At 36.1% G+C, this 24,393-nt stretch overlaps 1 protein-coding gene across 1 annotated transcript; it reads right to left on the bottom strand.

Annotated features, from left to right (window-relative positions):
* Positions 1-1,280: 1,280 nt before the first annotated feature.
* On the bottom strand, positions 1,281-18,553 carry LOC149214710 (beta-phenylalanine coenzyme A ligase-like). Its single transcript, XM_089389483.1, has 6 exons — positions 18,546-18,553; positions 18,360-18,447; positions 3,317-4,378; positions 2,006-2,195; positions 1,474-1,619; positions 1,281-1,352 (listed from the first exon to the last, which is right to left on the bottom strand). The coding sequence occupies exons 1-6, from the start codon at positions 18,551-18,553 to the stop codon at positions 1,281-1,283; spliced, it is 1,566 nt and encodes a 521-aa protein (XP_089245609.1).
* Positions 18,554-24,393: the final 5,840 nt, after the last annotated feature.

Raw genomic sequence — 24,393 nt, forward strand, 5'->3', positions numbered from 1 at the left:
ATGCCAATAATTAGAGGGATTGTCATCATGGGGTGATAAGAAATTTAATATTCCAAGAAGAGGAGGTAGTAGTAGACTCTAAATAAATTAGCAATGCAACAACATAAATGTTTGCAACAAATTTAGAGAGATCCACCTTGTTGAATAATGCACACACTACATGGATAATGGATTTCTGCACTTTATGCCTTACGGCATTTTCTTTGCAACATCTGGTGCAAATGCTAGTTATACTCATTTACGGGTACTACAATATCTCTCCAGAGTACAACATCTCTTCAAAGCTCTATATCACTTTTATACTAAATTGTAGAACGCCAGTCCAACCGCAAATACATCATAATCTGGAGATGGCCAATTTAATCAAGTCCTTTCTTAATATCTTTCATACCGCATTTTTTGGAATCTCACTTACAAAAGCCACATGACGAACCTTCTTGTATGGTGCCACCTATGAAGACAAACCCAAACCAGGAAGAAGTATGACATGTTTAATAATGATGGTAGTGACATAATTTGGGAAGCTTGATGAAATAATTAAAAAATTCAAAACTATCCCCCTGCTAGTTAGCAATTTTCAAAACCTCTATTGACAGTCTAAATATACCGTATTTACAACGCAAATTACCTGTTGAGCTACAAAGTTGATTACACTGTTTTGAGATAGTGTGCTTCCCGGTTTCGTTACAATATATGTCATTGGAACCAGGCCAGCTTCTTTGTCTGGAAACCTGAAACCATGCATAATATTTTAAATATGACTCTTCAACACCATAGAAATCAATGACCAGGTATAATATATTTTGCATAGAGGATTCCTTGTGATTGACACAACTCAGGATTATAATTGTAAACTTTGTACCTTTGACTCTTAGGGGATCGGTCACATCATGAGCGTTGGTCTTTTAGTAGCCTACCTTGTATCTACCATAATAACCTAACAGAATACAACATGATGTTGATTTGGTTTGGGTGAAGCACAAGGCCCAAGTATAACTCTGTGATGATTAGGCATTCATGATTATTAGGAATCCATGTCTTTACTGTGGCTTGGGAAGTTCATATCAGCTGGTTATAAATACAACACCTATAGGCATTTTGCACCATTAGGTCAAGAGAATTTGAGATGAAACCTTATAGTTAAATAACAGAATAGGAAACCACTCTGAAGTAGTTTCCACGTCAGTTTCTGAACAATGGTCATGGCAAATGAAAATTTAAAAAAGGCAAGAATTACTCAGAACTACATGCTAAAAATTGAGTATGAAGAAACATTGTACTTACGGTATTACCGCAACATCTGTAATCTCAGGGTGAGAATGTAGAAGTGATTCTAATTCAGCAAGAGCAACCTACAATGCCATGTCCAGGAAAAATTAAAAATTATGTTATGGTTGAGGTTAAGTATTGAATCATTTGCAAAATTTGGACATCAACAAGTTAAGAGACTTCTCAAAGAGAAGCAGATTATACCTGGTAACCCTTATATTTGATCAACTCTTTCAATCTGTCCACTACAAAGATGTAGCCTTCATGATCAATGTAACAGAGGTCACCTGTTCGTAGCCAACCATCCGAATCCAGAGTTGAACTAGTCGCTTCCGGATTGCTGAAATAACCTGCAATAGAGTAAAACTGATTTTTTAAATCTTTAAATCTGACCTTTAAAAGATCTGTTTATTTAAGGCAACGATACATATCCACGATCCTCATCTGCCAGAAGTTTCCTTTTCCAAAAGATGTAATTTTCTCAGGGTTAAGCGAAGAAGTCAAGTTCAAGGGCTTGCTTCACCACAGCTAATTGAGAACCTCCAGAGAATTGGATTGGAATTCTTTCCACTTGCATAACTCTATTCCACCATCTTAAAATTTTGTTTGTTGGTATAAAACTTCGATGAAATACTTCCTCTCTAGAGCAGGTTTCGAACTATGCATTGTATTTAAGGTTGTCTCTTGTTCAATATCTTTATTATGAACAAAAGAAAGTTTCAGAAAGAGAACATACCTTTCATGACATATGGACCACGAAGCCACAGTTCTCCTTTCTGGTTTGGGGGCAGAGGAGCTCCTGAAACAGGATCAACTATCTTTGCTTCAGTATTTGGAGACAAGAAGCCAGCCGTTCCATAGTGTCTACTTTCTTCTTGACTGTCTGTGGATGCCCCCATTCCCATTGTTTCCGTTAGCCCATAGCACTGCAAAATATCATGCAACCTTACTTGAGAAAAAGCATAGCCTAGGTGTAAGCTTACCGAGATAGTTGTAAGGTCATGGCTCTAATACCTTGGTAGCAAGCAAAAAAATGGCAGAAACTGTCTTAGTTGTTGATGATTAGTCAGAGATATTCAATGCTCAATGCAAGCCCCTGTACTTGTTAGATGCTTGTTTGTAAGCATGCCTAGGCATATACACGCTGGCTAAGAAGACCCCATAGGTGTGATGTTGCTAATATCTGCGATCCACCATCCAGGATATACTTCAAATTACCTCTAAATGCTTTTTATGTTTGGTACACGTGCCCCTGGGCTCTAGAGTATCATATGGGTGGGAAAAAGCTATCAGTCAAACCTCTGTGCAGACCAAGAAAAGGCTGATCCTACCCATACAATCATCTGCTCAGTAGGCTTCAAGTTTGTGACTAGCTATTTTTTAATCCCAGATGCCTAGTCACCCAAGCTATAGCAATTTGGTCCCAAAGACAAACACCACTACTGTGCACAGATTTAGCCAGACTACACAACCTGGTTTGTTAAGAGGAAGGAAATCTGCCTAACATCGAAGCCGGAATATAGTCTAATGAACTCTACTTTTCCTTGAGGTAAGTGATTCTTGAATGCAGATTCTTGTTTCTAAAAACTTGAAAAAAGTCCGTGGATTTTAATCTTGACTTTGTTATAGCTAACTAGAAGGAAAAGTTATTGCTTATTAGTTCAATTCCAAAGTACTTTTCTCTGATCCATAGCTAGGGCCAGATGCATTTCAACAATAGATTCCAAATCTGGCTAGTAAAAGCTTTGTTGTATAGGTACTGAAAGGTCAATCCTGTGTTTAAAGGTAAAGATAGAAGGCCCCTGTTAGCCCTCATTTTCCCTTACAGGAAGACCACTGCACTAGGCTAAAAATGAATGAGGCACACTTAACCTACCTAATAAAGACGGATAGTAACTTTTTATACCCCTGAGTGGTTGAAGAGAGTGATTATCTAGTCAGTGTCCATATCTTTAAATTATGTAAAAGAAAGCAAAGTTAGTGTTCTAGTATTTGTATTTCTATAGTAAGTAGACCAGCATGGCAGAAAAGAAGAAAACAACTTTACTTGTCTTATTGTGACTCCAGGGAACCAAGAAATAAACTCCTCTGTAGACTCTTTGGTCAGGGGAGCTCCACCACATATAACAGTGTGCAAAGAACTCAAATCATATTTCTTTGCAATATCGACTTTGTTCATAGCCAACAGGATGGGAGGCACAAGAGGCAAATAGGTGATTCTGTACTTCTGAATCAACCGAAGCATCTCCACGAGATCAAACTTAGACAGCACAACAATGGTGGATCCGGAACCAAGCAACGCACAAGCAAAAGCCGCAAGCCCATATATATGAAACATGGGCACCATACCCAGGAACGAATCAGTCTGATTCCGGGTACTATTCTCAGGAGTGAATCCCAAGCGCTTCAGCACAATGCAAACCATAGCAATCAGATTTCTGTGGGTGGAAATGACCCCTTTGCTCATTCCAGTAGTCCCGGAGGAATAGAGCAGTGTGGCAGTATCGTCTTGCCGGATTTTAACAACAGGGGCATGGGCAGGATTCGAAGTCAGGAGCTTGTCTAGAGTAGAGATGTAATTTTGGTCATTCTGGGAGGTTAATTCAGATGAAGAAGAAGAAATGAGCACAATGGCCAATTTGGTGGCTGCCAATTTGACAGCCAAAGATGGCGTGGCGAAGGCCAACACGGCTGCCGAGTCTCTGGCTTGCTTCGCTATCTCAGCCGCAGTATTTAGCGGATTGGTGGTCGTAACGATGGCTCCAATGGACAAGACAGCCATGCAGATTATGGGGAAATACATTGAATTCGCCGAGAGGATGAGTACAACGTCGGATTTTCTGATGCCAAGGCCGGCTAAACCAGCGGCAAGTGACTTTACGCTCTGCCATAGTTGAGGAAATGTGGTGGTTTCCCCAGTGACAGAGTCGATGAAGGCTATGCGGTCATTGTGGCGAAGCGAGGAGACGTAGGTGGGGAGATCCAGGAATTCGTCTTGGGGAAAATCCACTGGTTTTCGATTCCTGTAGTACGGATTTTCGATTGCTGTAGTACGTCTGGTTGGAGCTGCTGCGGGGATCGATCTGGAGACCCATTGCTCTGTGGAATTCTGGATTCAATACACGAGGAAAAAAGAAAATAAATTTGTGTGCAGGGAAGGGAATTAGCAGATGGACGGAATGGAAAGGATTGGGACTGGGTTTTCATGGTATATATAGATGCTGGCTCTGTTAATACGACAAAATATAGTACAAGGACGATGGCCTGTGATGCTCGTTCTGTTAATATATGGTAACAGGCCGAGGGCCTGTGCAGCTTCGTGCTTGACTTCTAAAATTTGGGAGGTGGCGACTGCGCGCGAGATAGTTATGGAGGGCTGTTGGGATTTTATTATGATCGGAGTTACATAATATGGAACCTTTATGGATGTGGGTTTTTTTAATGGTTATGGATCCACCACAATTATCACAAGGTATCTTGTCTCCTCATTGCATGAAAAAAAATAGGTTTTTTTAGTTATTAGAAAGAAATTCAGATTTGTGTTATTTAAATTAGTTTTTTATTGTATATATTGGGCATTTGGATTGTAGAGGTTACTTATCAAGTTTGTGATAAATTATTGTTAAATTAGAAATTAATTAAAAACTCACAAAGTTTCCAAAAAATCTCACTAAAAACAACTCATTTTAGTTATCTAGCACAAAAGTTAGAATAATTAAAGATAGTATCTTTACATTAAATATCAGATTATATAAATATATAATAGGGACTTTTAGGTATCTTTTTAGCGGAAAAGTCGGAATCATTATATTTAATATTATAATATATTAATTTATAATAAACATTAAAATATTTACTTCATTAATTTATAATATATATCAAAATATTTACTTTATCCAATTGAAATTTAAAAAAATAATAAAAACTATCTAAATTATAATTTTTTCTTCATTATTATTATTGATTATAAAAATAATTAACATACAAGTTAAACATATATAGATTTAAAAAAACAAGTAATAAGATTCTTAACCATGGAGATTCACCCTTATTTTATCATGGAGATTCTTGTAAATAGGTTTTGTTACAATATAATGAGCCAATACCATGACTACAACTCATTTCATATAACATTTGTTCATATAACATGTTTTTAATTAATCAATTATATTAAATGGAGAAAAATGCATAATTATTTTAGAGATAAATTTTAACATTGATTATTATTAAAAATATTCTAGAATATTCTATGGAAGTTAAATCTCTATAATTCACCTAATAATTATTATGTCGATAGACATGCCTATTTCAATATAGGCCTTCCAAATTTCTAATATAATTATTAGGTGGATGGTTTGTAGAAATATGATGTAGAATTGCAACTGAAGTTTTATCTAAAATCAAGAGACATAATCCTACTCTACTGATTTGTGGAATTTAATTTACAATTTAGAACAATAATCTCAAATATGCAATAAGAAATAAGACACATGCACAATATTTTTCCAAGGGAAAGCAACTGCTAAAAACTCCTTAAGCCTACTTGCATTAATCAGATGAATAGGGATGTATCACAATTGCTTGCTCGCTCTGAGCACAACTTGCAAGTGAATAACATATTTGTGCTCAATGAGAAGCTCTGATCATAGTCAAATTCTGCCTCAGCTTGAGCCCCTATTTCCTTACACAATTCCTAGAGAATTAGGCCTTATTTTTTAGGATTTGTTCTCCAAATTGATTGTGTGATTCTCAAGGTTGATCATATGGTTGCATGCAACACTTGTACACTCTGAACTAGTCTACATTTGATGTTACACTTCCTTGGAATCTCCACCACAACTGGGGAACACAAATTCTCTACATGCACTAGTTATTTTGGGTTGATTGACCAATTAACTAGATGATCACTAAGTTAGATTATTGTTCCACTACACAACTGGCCTTCCACTAGTTCCTCCAACTATTAGAACTAGTTTAAATGAATACAACTTGAAATAACTGACCTTGATTGCTACAAATTAACAATCACGCATGCTTAACTGAACTCCAAGCCCTCTAACTCGAATTTACAGAGTAAACTGAGTGACAAAAGCCATGTCACACAAGTTAACTACATACAATTTATCGGATGATGTGGAAATTCAAATTTTCTCAATTTGACCAAGGCAAAATCAAATTGAGACTTTCTTGTTGCACTTCTCAACACTCCCTCTCAGCAAGAAAGGGATTATCAACCACCCCTATCCTGCACCTGTGGAACTCGAACTTCCCTCTTGACAATGCCTTTGTCAAGATGTCAGCGTCTTGTTCCTCTGTTAGAATGTATTGTAGCAACATTATCCACCTCTGCACACAATCTCGTAAATGATGATATCAAATATCTATATGCTTGGATTGATCGTGAAATACTAGATTCTCAAAGAGCTTAATGAAACTATAATTATCACAATAGATCATTGTTGGATCCATCATCTAACGAAATAGTCCCACAAGTGTCTTTCTTGTCCAGATCCCCTCACATGTTGCTTGACTTGCAACCATGTATTATGTTTCTATAGAGCTGAGCACCACAAATCTTTGCTTCCCGCTATACCAAGAAACTGTTATGGAGCCAATACTGAAAATTCCGCCTAATCTACTCTTTCAGTCAGATGGACTCCCTGCCCAATCTGCATCTGTGAAGCCACACAGTTTCACTCCCTCTGTCCATCTATACCATAATCCATATTGGGTAGTGCCTCTGAGGTACCGTAAAACATGTTTCACTGTCTTCCAATACAATTTGGTTGGCTTAACCATAGCTTTTTTTAGTTGGCTCACTGCATAACACATATCTGGTCGTGTGTTCACAAGATACATTAGTGAACCCACTAATTATTGGTAAATGGTAGCATCCACCTCTTCACCTAAAGTGGCATTCTCCTTCCTCTAGTTGATCTCTAAAGGTGTCTCCATGGGCTTACAACTCTCCATGTGGAATCTCTGCAGTATCTCATTTTCATACTTGTCTTGAGACACAAACAATTCTCCATCACCTTGTCATACTTCTAGCCCTAGGAAGTAGTGCATGAGACCCATTTCCTTCATTTCAAATTTCCTTGCAAGATCCTCCTTGCAAGCATTAATCAGCTGCTCATCACCTGTCAATATTAAATCATCAACATATAAAACAATGATAAGCAATTTACCTTCTACCAAAATATGATAAAGGTTCGCATTTGCTTCACTTTTGGTGAATCCCAAACCAGTGAGATAATGGTCGATCCTGGTGTTCCAAGCACGGGGTGCGTGTTTGACACCGTACAATGCTCGCTTGAGTCTGCACACATGAGACTCCCGATCAAATGTCTCAAAACCTTCTAATTGCTCGATATACACCTCCTCCTCAATAACACCATTAAGAAATGTTATTTTTACATCCATCTGGTGATCTTCCACCCCATATGTGCATCCAGTGCAATAATTGATCTAATGGATGAATACCTTGCTACAGGAGAAAAGATTTCCTCATAGTCAATTCCCTTAACTTGAGAGAATCCATTGGCCACAAATCTGGCCTTATACTTCTCTATGTTTATGTTTGTTCCATGCTTAACTTTGAAGATCCATCTCGAACCCACAACTGAAATATCTACCAATGTTGGGAGCACTTCCAAAACACTATTCTTCATGATGGATTCATATTATTCCACCATTGCATCAACCCAAACAGATTTCTCAACTGCTTCCTCAAAAGAGGATGGCTTAGTTCTACAAGCTTAGTCATTAGAGCCATGTAACTAATGTACCTCTCAAGTGACCTCCTTTGCCTACATAAGTTTGAAGGAACTCCTACATTCTTCCTTGCATCGTGCACCAATCTATCAGCTCCCTTGGTTTTTTTTCTCCCTTCTCTGGATGGTTCTACTTGAGTGGATGTCTCCACTCTGCTTCCTCTTTGTTCCTCCATTTGTGGTTGCTCCACAACTTCCTAAGGCTCCTTCTTTGGAACTAAAATATCCTCTTCTAGTAGGATATGAAGCTCCCTCTCAAGAGAGCACCACATCACTTTCTCCTCATCAAACTTTACCTCTCTTCGCACAATTAACATTCCTAGGGGAGGTAAGTATACATGGTAATTATGTGGAGTTTCAATGTAACCCACAAAAACTCCCAACTCTATTGTTGGCTCAACCTTCTTCCTCGAATGTTTGGAGACATGGTAGTAAACAGAGGCTCCAAAAATTCTGAAGTGAGACACATCTGACTTTCTCCCCGAGAAATCTTCCTCTGGTGTAATCATACCAAGAATCCGACGAGGACTCCGATTTTGCAAGTAGATTGTTGCGTTACATGCCCCAGCCCATAAATGCAGTGGTATGCCTTGGTCATGTAACATAGCTCTTGCAGCTCCAACAACGCTATGGTTATTTCTCTTAGCTACCCCATTTTGCTGCGAGTTTTGGGTTGTTGTCATCTCTCTTCGAATGCCTTCTTTCACACAGAAATCCTTGAATTCATTAGAAAGATAATCACCTCCATTGTCGCTCCTATGAACCTTCACCTTCTTGTCAGTATCTTTCTCAACTAGTGCCTTGAATTCTACAAAATTTGAGAATGTCTCATCCTTCTTCCACATGAAGAAGATACAACACTTCCTTGAGAAATCATCAATAAAAATAACAAAATACTTATGTCTAGGAGTGAAGGTTGTTGAGAAAGGTCCACAAACATCAAAGTGGAGTCTTTCCAAAACTGCATGTGCTTTGTTGTCTCAATCATGGAATGTGGATTACACATACTTTCCCAAGGTACAACCTTTTCATACATCTTTCTGCTCAAGTGCTTCTTTTGAGAGGCCAGTGGTTATTTGCTGCATAATTTTCAGGGTGCCATGATGCAAATGGCCCAATATCCTGTGCTAAAGTTCACCGACCTCGCGGCTCTGCACTTTCTCTGCCTTACTGCTTATTGCAATACAATCTTCCACATCCAAATTGTACAGGTTCTTCACCCGAACCCTGATCTGCTTCACTTGTCTAGTGGCTATGTGTCTCAGGAATGATTTTCCTTAGTTGAAGATCACATCATAACCACAGTCTTCCAAAACTGCAACAAAGATGAGATTCTTCTTTAGGCATGGAGAAAACATGACATCTTTGAGGCGAAGAGGGGATCTTGATTCCCTCTGAAAGGTGACTGTACCAATCCTGGTAGCATTGTACCTTCCGTCCTCCCCCAGCTGAATATGCATCTAGAAATATTTCTCCTCTAGGTCACTGAAAAAATATCTACACCCTGTCATGTGGAATGAGACACCGAAATCCAAGTACCACACACTCCCCATCACAGAGTTGGCCATGCATGCGATAAGGGTGAAGTCTAGCTCAAACTATGAAGACGATGCCTCACCTGTTTCTCCTCCTGAGTTCTTCTTGCTAGACTTTGTGTGGACACTTCGTAACATGGTGCCCAAATTCATGACAATTGAAGAAATTTATTTTGGACAAGTCTTTCTTCTTTCCCCCTTGGCTAGATTCAGGTTTGGTTTGAGATTTCTTCCCTTTGCCCTTCTTTCCCTTTCCTACCAATGCAAAATTTTCTTCATCCTCTACTTTGGATGGAGTTCCATCCAAGTTATTTCTCTTGAACTCTTCTTGTACCATGTCAAACTACTACCTTTCCCACTTTGGTAAATTTTCCCTTCCATTCACTGAGTCCTGGTAGTTGTGCCAGGATTTTGGAAGTCCTAGAAGAGTTAGGCTCACCAAGTCCTCTTCTGCAATAGCCACACCAACCCCTCCAATTTCATCTCGAACTTGTGTAAATTTGGTGAGATACTGCAAAATAGTATCATTCTTCTACATCTTAATGTTTCGAAGTTTGTCTTTGAGGGCCAGTTTTATATGATCACTGCTATTCTCAAACAGCTTTGTCAGTTCCTTCCACACGTGAAAGGAGTTTCTTTTCCATGGATATTTGGGACAATGTGGTCTCACAATCCCTCCAAGATTGTTCTCCTGGACTTGGCTAATCTTTCTTCCAATGGGATAGGTTTTGTGCATCAAACGCCTGTGGTTTTGCAATATTTATCTTGACATATTCTAGCAATCCATTGTCATCAAGCACTGCCTCCATGAGATCCTTCCATGCAATGAAATTCGAGTTGCCTTCCAAGGCATACTATAATCTCAGCCCGTTGAATATCATCTTCCCAATACTAAAGAAATACTGCTACACTGAAGCTGTAAATTTGAACCTCCTGAGGAACAACTTCGAAATTCCAATTTGAATGTGAATCATGCTCTGATACCATGTAGAAATACGATGTATAATTGCAACTGCTCAATCATTTTTATTTAAAATCAAGAGACACAATCCTACTATACTGATCTGTGGAATTTAATTCACAATTTAGAACAATAATATCATACATGCAATACGAAATAACACACATGCACACTATTTTTCCAAGGGAAAGCAACTGCTAAAAAACCCTTTAGCCATCTTGCATTAATCAGATGAATAGAGATTTATTACAATTGCTTGCTCGCTCTGAGCACAACCTAAAAGTGAATAACCTATCTCTCTACTCAATGAGAAACTTTGATCGAGACTTTGTAAAATTTTACCTCAACTTGAGCCCCTATTTCCTTGTGCAATTCTTAGAGAATTAGGCCCTATTTTTTAAGAATTATTCTCCAAATTGATTGTGCAATTCCCAAGGTTGATCATCTGGTTGCATGCAACACCTGTACACTTAGAACTAGTCTACAATTGATGTTACATTGCCTTGGAATTTCCACCACAACTAAGGAACTCGAATTCTCTCCACGCACTATCTATTTTGCACCGAATAATCAGTTAACTAGATGATCACTAAGTTAGAATGTTGTCCCACTGCACAATTGACCTTCCACTAGTTCCTCCAACTATTGGAACTAGTTTAACTGAACAAAACTTGAAATAACTGACCTTGATTGCTACAAATTAGAAATCACACATGCTTAATTGAATTCCAAGCCCTCTAACTCGAATTTATTGAGTAAACTAAGTGACACAAGTCATGTCACACAAGTTAACTACGTCCAAGTTGTCTGCTAATGTGGAAATTTAGATTTTCTCAATTTGACCAAGGCAAAATCAAATTGAGACTTTCTTGTTGCACTTCTCAATAGGTAGAGATTGGACCTCTATGAAATATACTGAAATTTTCATAGTAGTATTCACAAATCAAGGGTTCATATTTATCTCCAAATTAGTTATGCTCTTTTAATTAATTTATCTCAAATGAATTAATTTAAAAAATGCCATATCAAGAACTCTCATATTGAGTAAATGGCATTGACAAGTCACAATATTGGCCCATGATATTATAATAAAATCTATTCACAAATTAATAATTTCCATGGTAAAATGAGGGTGAATTTTCATGATTAAGAATATTATTTAACTCATATATTACTTCTTTTTATAATTAATAATAATAATAATAATTTAAAATAAAGTTTTAGTTAATTTTATGATTTTTTATTTATTTATTTATTTATTTTAACTTGATGTGAGATGTATTGTGGCCATTTAATTTATATGGTTACACCAATTAACAATTAAATTAAAATTCCAAAACAAACATATCTTATTCCAAAAATAAACATGTCTATCAACATAACTATTTATCTATATATAATTGGTGTAAATTAAATTTATTCACAATGAAATATTATTATAAGTATAATTTTTACATATGGTTTTTATGTTTTATAAAATAAAAATTACATATATATATATATATATATATATATATATATATATATATATATATATATATATATATATATATATAAGTTTAAGTTAAAGGAGTCTTTCATTGCATAGGGAGTTTAAGTCTATATACTAAAATAGTGGTAGTTGTTTTATCTGGTGAAATAGTGACAACAGTATATACAAAATTACTAATTCCATTGAATAAAATGTACTCATTCCTATTAAAAAATAAAAGAAAAAAATGTATTAATTAAATGTGTTATATTAATTAAAATAAAATTATAAAAAAATTAGATTTATTATAAAAATGCTAAATTATTTAAAATAAATTTTATATATATATATATATATATATATAAAATAAAAATAGAATTTCATTATAAGTCAAAATCATATGTACAGTAACCAGCATTTGCACCTTATGTTGCAAAGGAAACGCCGTAAGCCATAGAGTGGTGAAGAATAGGTAATCAAATCCGTCAAAATTAACATTAAATTGATCTATTAATTTTTCATTTACATACACTGAAATCGTATGTGGTGTGGGATAAGAATCTCAAGTTATCATTTAGATAAATTTCTATAGTCCATGTTCTATTTTAAATATTTTGCTCTTTTGTCATAACTGGAATAATCTCAAGTTATCATTGAGATAAATAAATCTCTATAGTACACACTTGTTATATATATATATATATATATATATATATATATATATATATATGAATGAAGATCTCTGCTATGATTTATATTACTTTCTATAGTCCATGCTCTATTTTAAATATTTTACTCTTTTGTCATAACTAGAAGAATCTCAAGTTATCATTGAGATAAATAAATCTCTATAGTACGTACTCATTATATATATATATATATATATATATATATATATATATATATATATATATATATATATATATATATATATATATATATATATATATATGAATATGAATGAAGATCTCTGCTATGATTTATATTACTGTGGCAATGCCATTTTTCTCTTGCAAAGTTGCATCCATTGGTTTTTTGAAGACATTAAAAGAATCTAGCTGTTATGGTTTGTTATGATCGATGGGTTATCTTTCAGATTATATTGTAGATGATGTTAGATACATAAAATCATTTTGAAATAAACACGGACATGTCGTTGGCATTGCTTAGCGGCATATGCTACAATAAATTATTCAAAATGCAATTTCTATGTTTTCTTATAGTAAAAATATCATTATTTGATCTTTTACTCTAATTTCTCTGATTGGTTCTCATATATCTCTGGATTTTCTACTCTTCCAGATTTGTTTAGCATTTCGACACTCTATCAATTCAGTATTTTGGTACTCAGCTAGTTCAGTGTTCTAGTACTCGAGAAGCTCAGCGATCCGGTATTTCGTCCAATACTCATTCGACAATCTTGCACTCGTCAACCACCTACGCACCTATCTAGCACTCGAGCAATAGTTGTGTTCTCAACGATCTTTCTCACCACGCATGCACTCATCCACCACTTGACCCATCACCCGAGCTTTTGGCTAATGCGCTCATCACAACCATTCCATTGTTCAATTCTAGTAACCAAATTGCTCCATGGTTTGATTCTAGTACCAACTGCTCCAATTGTTCTATCGTTTTAACTCCAGTACTCATATTCTTTGTTCGACGCTGGTACCTGTATTCCAATGTCTACTATCTGATTCCAGTACCATACTTCATCTTCAGACTTAGTGATTTAGCAAACAATCCACTATGGAACCAATGAAGTTGTTGAAGACATCTCATTCACTTGGTTACCCAAGATCCACTTCGTCCTCATGCACTTCGTGTCATGAGGACAAATTTACAAATGTAATTTCAATTTCATTACACAGATTATGGTAACGACCCTCTTCTTTATAAAAGAGAGGTATGTCGAACGATTAGGTTAATCAAAATATCTCTTGAATGGTTAATAGTTAATCTCTTAGTCTTCATATAGATCCAAGAAGGGAGATTAGGTTGGAAACAAAGCACTCTGAGATTTGTAATGCTGATATTGTAATCCTTTTTTTCATTAACAATATGAACAACAATTGTTAAGATCAATGTGTTATTTTACTTCTTAACGTTGTAAGTCTTTAGCTTACCTAGTAGATCGACAAGGGCCCACTGAAGCCATCAAGGCAAGTTTTCCCTTTGTTTAAGTTATTAAATAGTTTAGTCTTTCCAGTTTTTTTTTACGAGTGATGCTTTCGTAGTTCAAATTGTATTTGTGCTATAGATTTAATGATTAATTGTTTGAAGTACATGTCAGATAAAATTTGAGATCTCACCATTCACCTACATGCGCCACTGGTGAAGACTTATATTTCGTATACTAATTTTAATTGTCTTGGTTAAATGCATTGAATTGATTAAGAGTAACAGGAAACGAAGTTAGATCCATCTTGTTATTTCATAAGCCTATAAATGGAGATTTGTAACGCTGATATTGTAATCCTTATTTTTCATTAACAATATGATAGCAATTGTTAAGATCAATGTGTTATTTTACTTCTTAGCACTGTAAGTCTTTAGCTTACCTAGTAGATCAGCAAGGGCCCACTGAAGCCATCAAGGGAAGTTTTCCATTTGTTTAAGTTATTAAATAGTTTAGTCTTTCCAGTTTTATTTTACGAGTGATGCTTTCATAGTTCAAATTGTATTTGAGCTATAGATTTAATGATTAATTGTTTGAAGTACATGTCAGATAAAATTTGAGATCTCACCATTCACCTACATGCACCACTAGTGAAGACTCATATTTCCTGTACTAATTTTGATTGTCTTGTTTACATGCATTGAATTGATTAAGAGTAACAGGAAACGGAGTTAGATCCATCTTGTTATTTCATGAGCCTATAAATGGAGATTTGTAATGTTGATATTGTAATCCTTTTTTTCATTAATAATATGAACAGTAATTGTTAAGATCAATGTGTTATTTTACTTCTTAGCACTGTAAGTCTTTAGCTTACCTAGTATATCAGCAAGGGCCCACCAAAGCCATCAAGGCAAGTTTTCCCTTTGTTTAAGTTATTAAATAGTTTAGTCTTTCTAGTTTTATTTTATGAGTGATGCTTTCGTAGGTCAAATTGTATTTGTGCTATAGATTTAATGATTAATTGTTTGAAGTACACGTCAGATAAAATTTGAGATCTCACCATTCACCTACATGCGCCACTAGTGAAGACTCATATTTCCTGTACTGGTTTTGATTGTCTTGTTTAAATGCATTGAATTGATTAAGAGTAAGAAAAAGCAAAGTTAGATCCATCTTGTTATTTCATGAGCCTATAAATGGAGGAACTTGTTCCCTGATTTAGAATATTCAATTGCTGTACTTGAGCATTGTCTGGTTTTTCATTAATTGTGTGACAAAATGAATTACAGTTTGTAGAATGAAGTGTTAGTTTGTAATACTCACTATCTAAACCATAGTGCAACAAACAACAAAACTTATCTATTGTCAGCGCACATAGTGCATTAGCTCTACTTATTATGATTCCCAGGTCGATAATTAAGTATCGAGGCAATCACTCAATAAAAGAGTATTATCATATATAATATATATACATGATGCCATAACAAATTACCAGTTTTTCATTAATTGTGTGAAAAAATGAATTACAAATTGTAGAATGAAGTGTTAGTTTGTAATACTCACTATCTAGACCATAATGCAGTAGACAACAGAACTTATCTATTGTTAGCACATATAGTGCATCAGCTCTACTTATTATGATTCTCTGGTTGATAATTAAGTATCGAGGCAAACACTCAATAAAAGAGTACTATCATATATAATATATATACATGATGCCATAACAAATTACCATTTTTTCATTAATTGTGTGGCGAAATGAATTACAGTTTGTAAAATGAAGTGTTAGTTTGTAATACTCACTATCTAAACCATAGTGCAGCAGACAACAAAACTTATCTATTGTCAGCACATATAGTGCATCAGCTCTACTTATTATGATTCCCTGGTCGATAATTAAGTATCAAGGCAAACAGTCAATAAAATAGTATTATCATATATAATATAATACATGATGCCATAACAAATTACCAAAACAATTCCCTCTTACCAAAATAGCCTAGAATATAATGACTATACAATCATATTGTGATTCCATCACAAGTATCCAAAACGATTCGCCCTTTGATTAATCACGAGTTAAAATAATCTATACAAAGTAAAGAATTTCAATCACAAAGGTTTCTTTATACACAACAATATGAAATAATTTCTTTATAAGACATATTCGATGCTTTAATAATTGCAATTATATCAATCATCTTAATTTGGTAATTATAGAAATAATCTAATTTAACACATTATTAGACATCAAATTTGGATATCATAACCCCCCATCCCATTTGTAAGATTCTCTCACACGACCATGCATACTGATACAAACTGGAATTAATTGCACAAAGCCTCATCTACACACATCGGCTAAATATAGTAAAATCACAGGGCATGACTGTTTCATTATTTTCAGTCATCTTTCAATCATCTCAAAATTTTTGGGCATTCTCTAAAATTGCTTGTATGGTTTCTTTTTTCATCCGAGAATAAGAGATTATTGTATTAAAGTGGCCTAGTAAAGAATCCGAAAGGAACCTTGACCCTTGAATGCCCGTAAACTTTACTTTGCATAAGCCCCCAAAATAAGCCTAGACAGTTGCATCCAGTAATATAGAAAATGGAATAAGCATCAAAATAATGACGAGGATTCACAATGCCTAGAACCCTTGATATTTGATCAGTACAAAAAACTCAGCAAGAATCCTTCTTTGCAGCTCCTATAGTTTAAAATACACGCACATTACAAACCTCTTGTGTGAATTAAATTTCAACATCTTCACATGAAATGCTATTGGAAACCATCACATATAACTAGATTGTCTTAGGCACCTTCATAAATTAAAATTTATGCTGAGGAAGTTAGGTGTATTGATCATTTGATAGCAATATTTATTATCACCAAGTCAACAGCTTAAAGCACACAAATGTCACCTCCTAAAGAAATAATTAAAGGAGTAGTCTAACTAGGCGGAGGAATTTCCCAGCTTCCGGGGCTACCTGGAAAAACTTCCGGCTCCAGCAATCGGGAATTCCCTCCGCCACCCGCCACCACTTTCACCAACTCCGCATTCCTTTGCCACCCTTCCGCATTAACTCCGACTGGTATCTGTCTGACAGATCCTCCCTTCTGGATGATTCAGGGTCATGTCGCATCGCGGGCGTCTGCATCTGGTTGGTGAAATTCAAACTGAGGCCTCAATCACGCGCGAAGGGCCCATTGCACACCTTCAAAACTTGCAACCAGACAGAGCTCACAGATACTGCAAATTCTGCAATTTTCACATCTCATAGAGATACACCAGGTTTTGCATTTTTCTTGCACAGGTCACGTTGCTAAACCAGATTATTAAAGATCGCATATGGACCTCCTGTGGGTCAGCCTATTGCTAGGCCTGCTAGTTCTGTTGTTGGTACTCCCATCATGATTCCTCCTGGACATGTTCCTTATGTTTCAAGTGGACATTTTCCAGGATCAGTAGTTCCTGGTACTCCCATGAATATTGTGACAGTTGCATATGCCATTTCTCAGCCAACAATGCATCAATAGAAAGAATGCAATTGCTCAAAACTTAAAAGCGAGGGACTGAATCTAACTTGTACATGTAAGTGTGCTCTTTATATTCCCTTATCGTGTAATGTAGGAAGCAGCGCTGCTCTGTCAACAAATTTGTATATGCTGGAAAAATTGTTTATTATGGGCATTAAGGACCATGTGTTTTAGAGGTGAAAGAGTTCAAGATGTTCTTCTATACAAAAGATTGTTTAAGATGAAATTCACTATAGCTCTGTGTCAGATATTGATTGATAGAATTCGAGGCAATGGCCTTGATTTTCCTTCAAATCTGGTGCAGTTTTAGAAATCAAGAACCTTTCAACCTAAGGTCAATAACCTCAAACTTCATGAACAAGTTATGTATATTCAATATTGACTGATTGGTACACGGTGCACTGAAATGTCAATTTCATTTGATAATTTTCTTTGTCTTTTAGAAACAATGAAACTGAGTATTGTAATACAGTTCAGGAAGTTTGTAGGTTTGCCATTTCAAATTTAAGTGTAGTCATCCTTATCATTTTGCTTCCATGGCAGAAAGGTTGTATCTGTGATAGGTCCCTATGGTGTTGATGTGTCTCCATCGTTCATGCTAGTGATATCATGAATACTAGATCATCTTTTGTCTTTGTTTGCAGAGTTCAGACGGTTATAATATTTCTGAGCATGACTAGCCACCTGGGTAGGAGTCCTAGATATAACACAATTTCTGGAGATGCTACGCCAGTCATCTTTACGAAACTTGTCCAGCCCAAGCAGAAATAACCTGCTTCAGCAAGAACATGATGTGCATAACTCAGTTAAAAAGTTCAACCAGGCATACTCTATGACATCCTTCCCTATCCTAAAAATTTTATGACAAACCTTTCCATTCCTATTATTATGGCACTCAAGTACACTTTTAACAGATCTTTACTACATTTTACAGCAAGTGTTCAAGAAAAAGAACAAATAAACATGTGGATTATTGTCTGGCATAAACAGTGTCTATAGATGACGGTGCCCATATTCAGTAGAGTCTGCCATCATCACTGGAGCATATATTGCTTATGCCCATAGCAACTCCTCAAGATTGGAGGAGTGACCAATTGTTCCCGCAACATCAATAGAAAAAACCTACCTTACCAAGACCACATAGAAAATACATAGCAGGTTGCATCAATGCAACGGATATTGAAACTCAAGACAAGAAACAAGAAAAGCCACCCACCAAACATTATGCTGATCCTGCTTTGTCCAGAAGAAAAGAATAAATTCAAGGTTGCAATGAAGTTGGGATTGAGTTTGTGCCAACTGGCCAGCTTTGATAATGTTGCATATAAAATATAATCCCAAATTTATTCAAGCAGAGCCTGCTTTTGAACACAAATTGGTACTGAAGTTTATATATCTGACTTTGCATGTCTAAACTAGCTCAATTATTTACTCAATAAAGGGGCATTTCCTATCTCAACAAAGAATGGCCAACAGATAAATAGGTGTCAAAGCAATTTCAGGATCAATAAAAAGGATTTACTGTCCTGAAGCATCTGAGGGGATTCTAAAGTTCGGTTAACGAACAGCTTTTGCTTAGCATGAACCAATCGCACAGCTCACTCGAATATATATGCATGAAAGAATACATGTTGATGCACATACAACAACCCAATGACTCATCAATACAAACCAAGATTTTGACAGACTTACATAAATTCAGAAACGTTCATGCAACTTTTAAGCATTCGTAGCATCAGAGGCATGATCCAATTCAAATTGTGAACAAAATACAAAGAGGAATACTCCAGAAAAATTCAAAATTTTTATTAAGATAGAATCTGCAATGCAGCCATATGGTAGGTAACTCATTACAGACAATGCAGAAAATTGCAAGACTGAAAGAGACAGTTTGCAGGATAATTATCTCCATATTTGGCAGAACCGACAACGTTTTCCAATTGAACTCATTGGAAGTTTGGTTAACGAACAGCTTTTGCGTAGCATGAATCAATCTCACAGCTCACTCGAATATATATGCATGAAAGAATACATATTGATGCACATACAACAACCCAATGACTCATCAATACAAACCAAGATTTTGACAGACTTACATAAATTCAAAAACGTTCATGCAACTTTTAAGCATTCGTAGCATCAGAGGTATGATCCAATTCAAATTGTGAACAAAATAAAAGGAGGTATATTCTAGAAAAAATTCAAAATTGTTATAAGATAGAATCTACAATGCAACCATATGGTAGGTAACCCATTAAAGACAATGCAGAAAATTGCAAGACTGAAAGAGACAATTTGCAGGATAATTATCTCCATATTTGGCAGAACAGACAATGTTTTCCAATTGAACTCGTTGGATTTTCATGACTTCATCAATTGATTTTGCCTTCATGGAATAGTATATGATAGCGTAGTAGATTGTTATGTTATTTTGAACATGCCCTCTTCATGATTTGTCGATGTTCACTGAACGATGTTCTGTCCTTTTATGCTTGTGATAAAGTGTTAACTGTCCTATTGCCCAAATCAACGTCGGTTGTTATTTTTTAGTTGTGTGTTCGGTGAAAGTGTTTATTTTGATCTTGTGTGCTCGTGTATATATGCGTGTTGATGTTCTTGGTCACATATAGTTTATGGTCTGCTAGGATAATGATGGTGTTGATTAATTTTCAAAATTTTAACGTTGATGCTCTTTTTTTTCAGGTTGTTCTACAATTCTGCTTCCAACCAGGATTGTCCATGCATTGAACCTCAATGTGGAAGACATAAATTCTCAGCCAATCACACAATGTGGTCTTTTTCCGAGCATGCAATTCTCATCCAAGCACAAAATGTGGTCTTTTGCCAAGCACACAATGTTTATCTATACAAATATTTTTTTGTTGTAAAACGCATCATGGAAGTGATGGTCATGGTTGAAGGCTTGTATTTTATCTAGTCCATGGTTTTCCAACTTCCAGTTGTACAGCAAGTGATAAAGTTGTGATAGATTAATTTAGCTTTTGTATAAGCATCATTACATGAAATGATGCTCTGGAAGCACGAGGGAAGTATTATTCAATACTGTGGCAGTTTCCACGGTCTTGAGGAAATAGTTCTAGCATTTTGTAATAAATTGAATATAATGAAATCCATTGCAGTGAATTTCTTGCTAGCAATATGTTATATCTCCAACATGAGCTTTTTTCATCATTTTTTTTTATATTCTGGAGTACCCAAAAATGTATTTATGTTGGATTCACTTTGAATCCAAATGAATCCATCCTCCCTAGAATAATGAGTCCCGGGGAAATCATAGACATCTCTGCATTGTCATGAATTTGACATGGCTTAGGCCCAGAGATGACATTGGTTCTAACAGAATTTATAAACTTTGCCTATGAGGATGCTCTTCTAAATCCATGTCTTCATGGAGAGGCAGCAGCTACAAAAGTAGCAATCAACTTAGAAATCGACCAAATTTAATTCTTTTTCACATGCATTGGTGTACACTATAAACATAATAGGGATCAATGGTTTGACAATCGAAAATCAAATAGAGTTGAATGTGCAACTGTAAAATCAATATGGGATATTTTATTAGAAACTAAATATTGACATGTTTCATCAGGGTTGTTTGTGTTGGATCATGACATTTAGAAATCGAAGTTATCCCTTCTGAACAGATATTGAAGGAAAAAAAGGGAACTCCTAGATCACCTGAATAACACCTTCCTCCAAACCATTTCCGACTCGCATGTCCTGGACTGCACTGGCAAAGAGACTTGCAAATTTTTCATAGATACCTACAAATGAAATGGATATTGACTGTTGGAAATAATACTGAGAGGGGGGGTGAATCAGTATTATTAAATTTTTCTCAATGAGCCATTCAGATTTATACTTTAAATTATTCTTTTGATATTGATGATTTACTTGTATATCAGTACTAAATAATAATGAACAAGAACAACAAAAACAGATAGTCACACAAAGGAACACCAGATGTAAGGTGGAAACCCAATGTGGGTGAAAACCACCTGCTGCAATATGTCTCTATCTTCTTTCAAATAGAACTTCTTTTACAATGAATTTGTACTGGTGTAGTCCTTTACCAGTACGCAGGTTGCTGCCTGCAGAGAGCTACAACTCTCTCTCTCATTCTCCAGTCTCTCCTGGAAGGGAGCTACAACCCCCTACTTCTTTTAAGGACCACGTTTCATTAATTTTCAGACTGGATCCAAGAAGATCAAATGGTCATCAAGTATATGAGAATCAACTAATAAAGCACCAGATCAATATATATTTTCCTTATACAGCAGATCTTTCAGAATCACCCAAGCACCAACCCAAGCACCAGATCAATATATATATAAGTATATACCCGATCTAGTCACCCATTAATACAGAGGTTGATTATGCTGATTTCAGAACCCAATGCAGAGGATATACATATTACTGCGCACCCGAGGCTAAACATAATCAATACAGTGAAAATCTTAATATTGTGCACCCAGAACCCTTTAGTAACAATAGAGGCAGCTAGAGCATATTTAAGAAATGACTGCAGCTTCTTTAAAAGAAAACCTGCGGGTGACCGCTCTTACACCACCTACAGGTTTGTGATTATCCACACCTGAAGAGGCTTCTGACCTATGCGTGTCTACGGCTACACAGTCTTCTTCTCGGAGAGTATCTGCACCTATGGCTATGGGTTTCCCATCTCTAGCCAGCGATCCTTCGCTCTGATCTCTGATCTGCGCGCTTTTCTCCTTGATCTAGATTAGCAATCACTCATCAATTGATCACAAGAATTTCCGATCTATTCTTCCTTTAGATCTTCAATCTTCATCGATATCTTGCCAAAGGATCTCTTTTCCTCTTATATAGTCAAGCTCTTGATAAAACAATGAATCGAAACCATAGATTATCAATACAGGGGATCCGAAAACCTGGGGCTCACTTGCTTTGACCGATCACTTAAGGAATGACTTAAGTGATAAAACAACGAAAAAATGATGAAAAAGGTCCAAACAACAAAAAGGTAGACTTCAAGCTTACAACACCCGTAACTATAATGTATCGGGTCCGCTCCTTATCGCTATCGGCGCATGCACATAATATAGTCTATTGCCGATGGCCGATCCGATGGATCGGATGCGATATGTCAATTAACCATGCTTTATATATTTGTCGGGTCCGCATGCTTTCATCGCTGTCAGCGATTGAATGTGGGAGGCCTTTATGATGTAAGCGATTACCGCGGATGCAATGTTAATATATATTGCCTTTAATGCCTTCATCGGGTCCGCCACCTCTTATCGCAATCGGAGGATTGGGGTGGACGACCCTTTATACATTGCGATATACTGCGGATGCAATATTATTATATATTGCCTTTAATGCTTCCATCGGGTCCGCCACCTCTTATCGCAATCGGAGGATTGGGGTGGACGACCCTTTATACATTGCAATATACTGCGGATGCGATATAACTATAAACCAAATTTGATATGCCATCGGGTCCATATGTTATCGCAAACCGAGGTTTCAACGGTGGCACAAGGCTGAACCCCCGATTAGCGATGCGCCGATATATGCTGAAATATATATTAATACACATGTAACTGTGATTATCCGCCGAAAGGGGGAAATGCATACATGCTATTGTTTATTGTATAATACATATATATATGGGTGTTAAGCGCCCAAACACTCCCGATAGCGTTAATACATGCATATATGGGTTTTAATTGCCCGAACAACTCTCGATAGTATTAATGTATGCATATATGGGCTTTGATCGCCCGAACAACTCCCGATAGTGTTGATGCATGCATATATGGGTTTTAATCGCCCGACAACTCCCGATAGAGTTAAAGCATGCATATATGGCCTGATGACTCTCGATAATGATTAAGCATGCATCCAAGGGTTTTATAAGCCCGATTCCTCCCGATAAGCTCTTTATATATGAGAATGTGCCTATATTGCTCCGATAAGCTCCCAATGGCTCAATGGCTCCCGATAACTGCTTCTTTGGAATATATATGAGATATATGCATATGCATATGGCTCCTCTTGGCTCCTCTTGTCCCCATCTTGCTCCGAGATGCCCAGTTTTCTCTGATTATCTCCTCTATAGATGTATATAAGTGAGATGTTCGTCTATGAGAGGGTTGCCATCAAGTACAACGCATGCATCACATTGACCACCATAAAGACGGATAATGGATGAACTAGAGTAATTCTAAATTGCCAAAATGGCCATGGTGAGCAACGAGACATTGCAAATACTAACATTTAATGACTTCAAAGTGATTCAATATAGTTATGTTGGTCAAATTTTAATTTATAGAGTATTTCGTACAGGGAAGATAGAGCAGTTTGCATAAAACGTGAGATTCAGGATATGCAATCTGTTTCAAAGGTAATGAAGCAATCAGGTTGCAAGACCATGGAGCAACTAGGATATATAATTACTATTTAATTCTTAAAGAGAAGATATGATTGTAAACAAATCTATCTGTCATTATAGAATCAAAAATTGCAGATGGAGGAGCATGCCCTCTATTCAGAGCGATAGCACTAATAATTATACATTTAAGAACTATTATTAGAAACATGATTTTAGGTAAGTAAACAATAATAACAAATAATTGAGTTTATAAAGTTACGTTTTAGGTGAGCCTTTTTTAGAGCATCCATGAAGATAGAGTAAAGATCCCTATTTGATTGG

This window comes from Pinus tabuliformis, chromosome 1_1 (genome assembly GCF_031772625.1).
Source record: "Pinus tabuliformis cultivar Carrire ecotype Pingquan chromosome 1_1, CPIR1, whole genome shotgun sequence".
Classification (NCBI taxonomy): Eukaryota; Viridiplantae; Streptophyta; class Pinopsida; order Pinales; family Pinaceae; genus Pinus; species Pinus tabuliformis.

Bases quoted from the DNA above. Each gene is read 5' to 3' on its own strand.
- LOC149214710 (XM_089389483.1), bottom strand. The intron at 2,196-3,316 runs GTAAAGTTGTTT...GATATTTTGCAG, and splicing joins CTGGAGTCACAATAAGACAA to TGCTATGGGCTAACGGAAAC. The intron at 1,353-1,473 runs GTATAATCTGCT...ATGGCATTGTAG, and splicing joins TCAAATATAAGGGTTACCAG to GTTGCTCTTGCTGAATTAGA.